This window comes from Mesoplodon mirus (genome assembly GCF_964341445.2).
Source record: "Mesoplodon mirus genome assembly, chromosome: X".
NCBI lineage: Eukaryota > Metazoa > Chordata > Mammalia > Artiodactyla > Ziphiidae > Mesoplodon > Mesoplodon mirus.
In genome coordinates, this window is record NC_138981.1 from 58,805,489 (window position 1) to 58,814,708 (window position 9,220).

The 9,220-nt window shown below is 49.3% G+C and overlaps 1 protein-coding gene across 1 annotated transcript; it reads left to right on the forward strand.

The window, feature by feature from the left end:
• The first annotated feature begins 2,524 nt into the window (after nt 1–2,524).
• On the forward strand, nt 2,525–5,312 carry LOC309796568 (OTU domain-containing protein 6A-like). Its single transcript, XM_082609808.1, has one exon. It carries the CDS (start codon nt 4,053–4,055, stop codon nt 4,923–4,925), a length of 873 nt encoding a protein of 290 aa, XP_082465934.1. The 5' UTR covers nt 2,525–4,052; the 3' UTR covers nt 4,926–5,312.
• Nucleotides 5,313–9,220: the final 3,908 nt, after the last annotated feature.

The window sequence follows — 9,220 nt, forward strand, 5'->3', positions numbered from 1 at the left end:
AGTTCTCTAGTAGGTAACTATTTGACCACAGTTCACAGCCTGTCTCTTTGTCATACACACATCCCACTGCTTTCAAGGAAAGCAAATAATCCTCAGAGACAGTAAAGTCTAAATTCCACATCTTTTGGTTAAAATGGTAAATTGTATTTATTTTACTATAAGAATCATATTATATATACATATGTATACATATACATTTATACAGTAATATACATACAGATATACATACATGCATATATAAATGAAACACTAAAAAGCTACAAGCCAAATGTCAGCAGTGAATTGTGAAGTCTGAATTGTGAGATTATGAGATTTTTACTTTCTTTTTTTTGTTTTTGGCTTTGTAGGGTCTTTGTTGCTGCACGAGGCTTTCTCTAATTGCCCTGAGCGGGGGCTACTCTTTGTTGCAGTGTGCGGGCTTCTCATTGCGGTGGCTTCTCTTGTTGTGGAGCACGGGCTCTAGGCGCGCGAGCTTCAGTAGTTGTGGCACACGGGCTTAGTTGCTCCGAGGCATGTGGGATCTTCCTGGACCAGGGCTTGAACCTGTGTCCACTGCATTGGCAGGTGGATTCTTAACCAGTGCACCACCAGGGAAGCCCGAACACATTACTTTTTCAGGGAAAAATAAGTGTGTTTCTTTAAATCCACTTGAGTTTGCTTGAACAGGCTCTTTGCTTTGGCCAAGGAGGAGGCAGGCCCTAGGGGCAGATGCACGTGTGTTCCACCGCAGGAATTTCTCCTCTCCAGGCCTGCCCTCCACCTTTACAAGGCGATTTCAGGCTTGCAGAGCTCATGAGGAGTCTCTCGCTCACACGTGGGCATTGTCGGAGGGCACGTACAAGGTCTCTTTGAATCTCATAGATGAATTTACAGCCGTTTCATGAGGGATTCCTCCCGATGGCCCCAGAAGCTATGTTGGGACTGTTCTGCCTGACTTACAGCCAAGAGTCATGTCAAGGCTGCGTGTGGCAGCAGCACAGTGCGGTGGGAAACGTGACACAGACGAGTCAGCCGTGGAATTCTGCAGTGTGACCATCAGCCCAACACTCCCCCTCTCTGGCCCTTCCTTCCTTCATTGCTAAGATGAGGGGATCATTAATTCCATTAAAAGCAGTATAATTTTTTCCTGAAATCGGACCCACAATGGATTTTGAGTTTTGCATCATTTGCAAAGCAGTTTCTGTTTCTTTCTTCTGCTTCTACTGATGCAGAGACCTGAGGCCCACTACAATGCCTTGTCTAAAAGCAGAACCACTAAACCTTGGTGACACAAAGAAATTGCCGCAGAAACTTTGAAATTTAAGAACTTTCTGTTTTGCTTTGTTGTTTGTTGTTTTGACTTTTTACTTTGAGCCAGGTCAAATTTTTAGCCTTGATGTATTTCCCTCACTGATCTTTGAAGAGAGAAGGGAGGTCCCCAGAGGCCAAGGTGGGGAGGGCGATAGGCAGACAGGATGGCAGGGAGCACCGCTTAGAGTTCTGTTAACAAACAAAATTCACCTGAGTGAATTTGAAGATCAATTGGCTTTATTCAGCAATTCACAAATGGGACAGCATCCCATCCACCAAGTAGTGAGGAGCTCCAAGGAACTGTACAAAACGGAAGGTTTTGAAAGGCAGAGAAGGGGTGGGACAAAGAAGTCATCAACAAAATAAGGGGTTATTTCAGACAGAGGTCACCTTCCTTTTGGGGAAGGCAGGGGTCTATGTGGCAGACTACCTCACTAGTGCTGGCCAGGAAATTCCAGACTGACTGGTTAAAGTCACTTTCATGGGATGGGCTAAAACTGCAATTTGGTTACGTATTAAGTCTTGGTTTACTGATGTGGGGCATAGCACACGTGACTTCATTTTGGGTCTGTTGTTTCTTTGTTTAACAGTTCTATTTGAGTAGAATAGGCATGGCAAGAATAAACACAAAATGTTAACAGAGGGCTTCCCCGGTGGCGCAGTGGTTGAGAGTCTGCCTGCCGATGCAGGGGACACGGGTTCGTGCCCCGGTCCGAGAAGATCCCACATGCCGCGGAGCGGCTGGGCCCGTGAGCCATGGCCGCTGAGCCTGCGCGTCCGGAGCCTGTGCTCCGCAACGGGAGAGGCCACAGCGGTGAGAGGCCCGTGTACCGCAAAAAAAAAAAAAAAAAAAAAAAAATGTTCACAGGGGTTTTCTCCCAGGAGAATTATGGAATTTAATTTCTCCAGATTATTGACAGTGAGCATATATTACAGTTTTATTTTATATTGTATTTCAATAAAAATCAATCAGTGTAAAGATTCCTAGATACTGTGAGACTCATTAAAATCATTTTGTAGTATTCTTTTCTGCAAACAAAAGACCTTTTTAAATTAAGAAAAACATCATTTAAAATTGCAAATGCTTTTCTTTTTTTAATGAAAAAACAATTAGCCATGACTTTTTTCCAGTGAATAAAAATTTCCCTAACAGGCTTGCTCTAAATGTTAAATTTTAAAAATTTCAGTATGGTAGTGCTACCTCCATACACAATAGCTAGCCTGATTAAAAGTTAAAGTCTTTCTTAAAACACAGAAAATCATTATAATGAATAATTCAAGTTAAAAAAATTTTAATTCAGTGTTTTCCTAAAAGTAGCTTCATATTTTAAGTACTCATTAGAAAAACGAAGCTGCAAAGTAATTTGTAAAATGAGACCACTACACATCTATCAGAATGACTAAAAATAAAAAATGATGACGACACCAAATGCTGGTGAGGATGCAGAGAAACCTGATTGCGCATACACTGCTGGTGAGAACGCACAATGGTACAACCACTCTGGAAAATAGCTTCTTCACAAACTAAACATACACTTATAATATGACCCAGAAATTGCACTCCTGGGCATTTTTTTCCCAGAGAAATGAAGCCTTGTGCTCACACAAAACACCTGTATATGGATGTTTATAGCAGGGGTTGTAACAACCCCAAACTGGAAACAGCCCAGATGTCCTTCAACAGGTGAATGGTTAAGTGAACTACAGTACATCCATATCATGGAATCCTAGTTAGCACTAAAAACGACTGAAGTTTTGATATATGTAAAAACTTGGACAAATGTCCACTTTCCTCATTTGTAACAGGGAGGAGGTTGTCTCAAGAGCCTTCCTGTTTGGGAATTCACGATACAGATGAGCAGAGTGGGGCAGGATGAGAGCATGTTTGAAAGAGCTTAGGGATTTTATTTTACTTTATTTTATTTTTTAGAACTTTTAGAGATTCAAAATAATCAGAAGGAAGTGGCTTGATGAAGGCCAACTGTCATGCTTCATGGGAGCCCATTTTGGAAGCTGGGAACCCAGGAGAAGGGGAGTTTAGGGTAGGTGCATTCTGTTGGCACAAGACGAAGTCTGCTCAGCTGTAGTGAACTTTAAGGTTGTTGCTTTCTCACACTGAGATGGGACAGGGTGGATTTGAGGCCTAAACTGAAAGGATTCTGTGTTCCCAGGAACATAAGGAAATATCTTGTTCTGATACACAAAATTAAGGGTTCATCAGTCAAGGCAACTAAAGAACTGGAGAGAGCCACATTGCCTCCTGAACACTGGGAGCAATGGGAAGTCCGGTGTCAAGGGCACATTCATCTGGTGTAACAGTATTTGTCATGTGATTCTCAAGCACGACCAGTGTCTGCACTGTGTTCAGGCTAGGAAGTGAAGTACGCAGTTCAGAGCCCACGAAAATCTCCACAAGCTCAGTTGCTGCACATGATGCACCAAGGCGGGATTTTACATCCGGGACAGGAACCCCGCTAAAACCGGAAGCACCCCTTGCTACGGGGTCTACTGGGGGCATACGTAGTGTCTCCCAACAGCCAATCCTAGTGCCAGGAGTGTTTAGGAGGCGTAGCCGTGGAGAGACAGTGGCCAATGGCAGAGAGGGCCGTTAATAGAGTGAGGGCAGCCGCGGGTGAGGGGAAGAGAGTACAGCCGCCACGGGAGGCTGAGGAGCTCTAGCCGGTTGGGTGGTTAGACTGTTGACGCGAACTGTAGCGGTACTTCAGCCACCAAACTTCGATTCTCGCCTGCCCTTAAACATCATGGGAGATGCACAGAGTGAGCATCAGCGGATGTTACGACGCCACAAGCGCGAGAAGGCAGAGCTGCAGGCCCACATTCAGGGCATGAAGAGCTCGGTCCCCAAGAGGGACGAGAAGAGAAGAAAGCAGTTGCTCCTCGATGTGGCCCGCCTCGAGGCCGAGATGGAGCAGAAGCAGCAGCAGGAGCTGCAGAAGTTCCAGGAGAGTTTCCCTGATAACAGCAACCTCGATTCAGTCACTGAAGATCTGGGCAAGCTGGATCTCGAGGACAAGCCTCCTCACCTCTCGAGGGCACAGAGAAGGCGCGAAAGAAAGGTGGCCCTCGAGAGAGAAAGGCAGGAGAGGATGGCCAAGGCTGAGATGGAGCATCTGGCCAGCTTCCGCCATGACGAGGAAAGGAAGCTCGACGGCATCCTGTGGGCCAGGAATCTGGAGATGAAGGCTATCCCGGCCGACGGCCACTGCATGTACCGCGCCATCCAAGACCAGCTGGTGTTCTCCGTGACCGTGGAGAGCCTGCGGAGGCGCACCGCCGAGTACATGCGGAAGCATGTCGAGGACTTCCTGCCCTTCTACAGCGACCCCGAAACCGGCGACGCCTGCAGCCGCGACGACTTCTTGAGCTACTGCGACGACATCGTGCTCAGCACGTCGTGTGGAGGCCAGCTCGAGCTGAGGGCCCTGTCGCACGTCCTGCAGACCCCCATCGAGGTGATCCAGGCCAACTCGCCCGCCGTCGTCTACGGAGAGGAGTACACCAAGAAGCCGCTCACCCTGGTCTACAAGAGCTCCTCCACCTGCGGGGAGCACTACAACTCGGTGAAGCCGCTCGACACCGGCTCCGTCAGGTGCCTGGCCTGCCGTCTCTTGTAGGCCCGCTGCCGCCATCGCCGTGGCGGCTGCCGTTGGAGCCGAAGCTGCCGCCGCCGCGTCTCCTCAGCAGGCTCCGCTTTTTTCCTTCGGTTTTCTCAGGGTTTTGTTGATTCATTTTACTCAGAGTTCACCCCCTCTCTCCACCCCCGCCCCCCCTTCTTCCTCCCTCGCTCTTCTATCCTCCTCGATCGTCCCTGGGTTGCTTCTTTCACGGGGTTAGGGGAACCGGAGGCCGGTGACCAGGAAGACATCTGCACCGTCCTACCCTAGCGGAGTGACTATGCCAAGTTCCCACCTTTCTTGCTCCGCGGCATGTGGGGTTGGGTCTTCCCCGACCAGGGCTGGAACCCGTGTCCCCAGGATTCTTAACCACTGAGCCACCAGGGAAGCCCTAGTATTTTGTTTTGTTTTTTCATAAAACCTTGTATGGTTGCAAATTAATGACAGTTGTTTAGATGTTTTCTGAATTCTAAATAATGTTTGTTAACTTTAGAAGTTAAATGTAAGCGTTAAATGTAGAAAGTAGATTTACCGAAACTGATAGGCTAGATAAGGCTTGCTCTAAGATGTGAAAGATCTCAATTTAATTTCCTTTATTAAATATAAGAAAGGACATGACTTTATTCAAGTAGTTGATTCATTTCATTATATCTGCAACTGATGTGAAGTAAGAAGAGACAAACTGATAGGTAGTTTAACTGACTGTGAGGGGTGACATCAACTAGTAAGTTTCCTTTATTCTCAGACATAAAAGGGTATAACGCTGTTCAAGCACTTGGTCCACTTTGTTCTATCTACAACTGGTATGAGTGTGAAAGATCTGAACTTAGTCGTTTTCCTTAATTCTTAGAGATAAAAAGTATTTAAAGAGAGATTTTAAAAAGTATTAAAGTCGTTGATTCATTTTGTTATATCTGCAACTGCTATGAAGCACAAAAAATGAGCAATATACTTTTGTTGATATTTGAGACTTGTTGATATCTTGAATTTGCCAAAAAAAAGTAAAAGTGAAATGATTTGCAGTAAACAATTTAAAAAAATTTAACCTTTAGGTTCTGTACTTCAGTGAGATTACTTACATTCATTTAAAAAATTCTTTGTACACACCAAATGTTCTAAACTAAAACATACGAAGGGGAAAAGGCGAACAGTAGTTTGTTTAAAGAATAAAAGCAGTTTAAAAAAATACCTGGTTTTCTATTTTTGTATAGCTGACTGAGTTCATATAGAGTTTGTATCCCAGGATCGACTTCAGCAAAGGAATCCTGGAGGGTTAGGGAGCAGGAGGGAAGGGGGAGGACACAGTGACAGATGAGGCTTTTGGAAGGAGGAATGGGCCTGCAGTCCTGATGGTGGTCTGGAGTGGAATATCTCCCAGGGAAGGATATAGGGAGGAATAAGATAGTTGAAGCTATCCTGAGTTGATGTTTCACTCAGTGAAAACATCATGAAATGGCTCCAGTTAAGGATGTTCTCATTGCTATGCATGACAAAGTACTTGCACTTTCAAAAACTTGCCAGTCCAGGGCTAGTTGCAGGAGGGAAAGAAGTGCCACTGTTTTTTTCTTTTTTTTTTTTTTTTGAAGGCAGGGCGTGTGTTGGGGGGAATCTCTTTTCAAAATGCAAATATAGAAATCCTGCCAGATAGCTCGCTGTGTAAATGTGTGCATCAGATACATTTTCAGATAGCCAGCTGTCTGAGAAGAGGAAGTCCCTGAGAAAACTAGGTATTTGGACGCATTGTGAGAAGAGCGCCTTTTATAGGGATGAGAATGCTGGCTGGGGAAGGAAGAATAGGCCAGGAAGGGAGGCATAATCTGTAGAAGGGGGCCTGGCTGGGACAAAGGGTGAAAACTGGGGAAGGGGTCAGTCTAGGAGGATGAATGGGCCGTGGCAGGGGAAAGGGGAACAGGCAGAAGAAGGGGAGACGGCGAGGTAAGGACACCTGTGTGGACTGGGGCACAGGGTGAAGAAGGAGGCCAGGCTAGGAAGGGGATAATGGAGCGGGGGCTGCTTAGGGAAGGAGGACTCGGCTGGTCAAGGGAAAGAGGCTTAGTTGAGTTAGGAGGCAAAGGATGAGAGAGGAATCCTTGAGTGTTAAAGGGTAAAAACCCTGGGGAATGGCACCTGACCAGGGAAAGAGATCTGGCTGGGAAAGTAGGCTTAAGCTGGGGAAGAGGGTGAGGCTGGGGAAGGGGCCTGGATGTGGGAAGGGGCCTGTCTTGTAAAAGGAGCAGAGACTTGATAGGGTGGCACAAGCTGAGGATGGGAGACTGGCTGGGCTGGGGGAGATTGGGGGGAGAAAATATCCTGGCAGGGAAAGGTGGCCTGCCTGGGGAGGGGCTCTGGCAGGGGAATGGGGCCTGGGAAGGAGGCACAGGCAAGGAAAGGAAGCTGGTGGCGGGAGAGGTTCGAATGCTGAGACCAACATAGGCTGGGCATGGGATAATCGGTGGGTTGATGGACCTGCCTGGAAGAGGGGGATTAGCAGGTGGGGAGGGCCTGCTAGGGCAGGGATCCTGCCTGGGAAGGAAGGCGTGTGTCCTGGCTGAGGGAGGGCACATGGTTGAGGAAAGGGACCTAGCTGGGGGCACAGGCTAGGGATGGGGAAAAGGTCTGGCTGAGGAGGGGGAATAAGCTAGGGGAGGGGTTTGGTTGAGGAAGGGGTATACCGGTTGAGGAAAGGTACCTTACTGGGAAGGAGGCCCGCCTAGGGAAATGAGCTTAGACTGGGGGAGAGGCTGTTAGGTCCCTGGGTGAAGAGAGCCTGGCTGTGGGGAGGAGTCTGGCTGGGAAAGACTTCCCAGCTGGGGGCATGTGTGTGTGAAGGGGTCCCGGCAGGGAAATGTCACATGGTTGGGGAGGGGACTTTACTGGTGTTGGAGAGCTGAGAGAGGAGGATGCTTGGCCAGGGAAGGGGGCCTTTTTTTTTTTTTTTTTCTGGGGATGGCAGAAGTGTGTTTGTTCTGGGTCCACCCACCGAGCCAATTAGGGTGCTGGGGGTGCGAAGCGGATGTAAAGGGTGGGCCGAGACAGTCCCGGGGACGGCCTAGGCCTCCACGGCCCGGCCGTTGATGATGCGGATGTGGCGGATGATGTCGTGGATGGCTTCTGACGTGGTGCCCTGGCCCCCGATGTCTGGGGTGTGCATATTTTCATTGTCCATGGATGCCAAGACGGCCTTGCGGATGGAGGTGGCGTAGGAGTGGAGCTTGAGGTGGTCGAGCATCATGCGACTTGGCACTGGCTATGAAAGGCCAGTGAAGGGGGAACTCCTTGGAAAAGTGGTCCAGCTGAAAAGGGAAAAGGCTGGGCACAAGCACCTGGCTATCAGAAGGAGGCCCTTTCTGGAGAAGGGGTCCCGTGAGGGCAAGGGGACACAGGGTTGAAAAGGGGCTTTGCCTGGGGAAGGGTAGCCTGGCTAAGGAGGCTGTCAACAGGGTCTCAGGTCGGGGAACAGGCCCTGGCTGGGTGAGGGGCCTGCGAGCAGAAGGGTCCTGCATGGGGAATAACACAGGCTGGGGTTGAGGCCTGCCTGGGGAGGGGAGGCTGGCAGCATAGGACGGTAAAGAGGCTGGGCTGTGGCCCAGGGTGGGAAAACTTCCAGGCAAGTGGCTAGAGGCTGGAGAGTTGGACACAGGCTGGTAAGATGGCTGGTTTAGAAAGGGGGCCAATGCCAAGAAGGAGGCATAGGCTGAGGAAGAGGCTCTGGCTGGGGAAAGGGGCCTGGCCGGGCAAGGGGGCATAGGCTGGGGAAGGAAAAGCAAGTTGGGTCAGGGAGCCTGGGCACGGGCTGGCGGGGGTGGGTGGGTGGGTAAGAAGCTGGGGCAGGGGCCGAGGCAGGGGCCTGGGTAGGGTTACTGCAAAAGAGGATACTGGCTGGGAATGTGACTCCGCTGGGGCGAGGGTCTAGGTGGGTATAGGGGAAGCCTGCCTAGGAGGGGAAGGGAACCAGGCTGGGGAGGTAGCCTTGGCCAGGGAAGGGGGCATAGGTAGCTGGGGAGGCAGGTATAAACGGACAAAGAGAGCCCGGCTGAGAAGAGGGCCTGGCTGGCTTGGAAGCACAGGCAGGTTAAGGGCTTCTGATGGGGGATGGGCTTATCTGCTGGGGCAGGGTGCATAATGTGGGGAAATGGGACTACCTGGGGAAGGGGGCCTGGCTCCAAGGGGGTATAGACTGAGGAGCAGGGTTAGGGAAGTGAGGAAGAGGGAATAGGCTGGTGACAAGGACCAGGGGCCTGGTTGGTATAGGGTATGAATTGGTATAAGGTGAAAAGGGGATTCCTGGCTTTTGC

What these genes read in the sequence shown, in the direction of transcription:
- LOC309796568 (XM_082609808.1), top strand. Translation starts at nt 4,053, where the DNA reads ATGGGAGATGCACAGAGTGAGCATCAGCGGATGTTACGACGCCACAAG.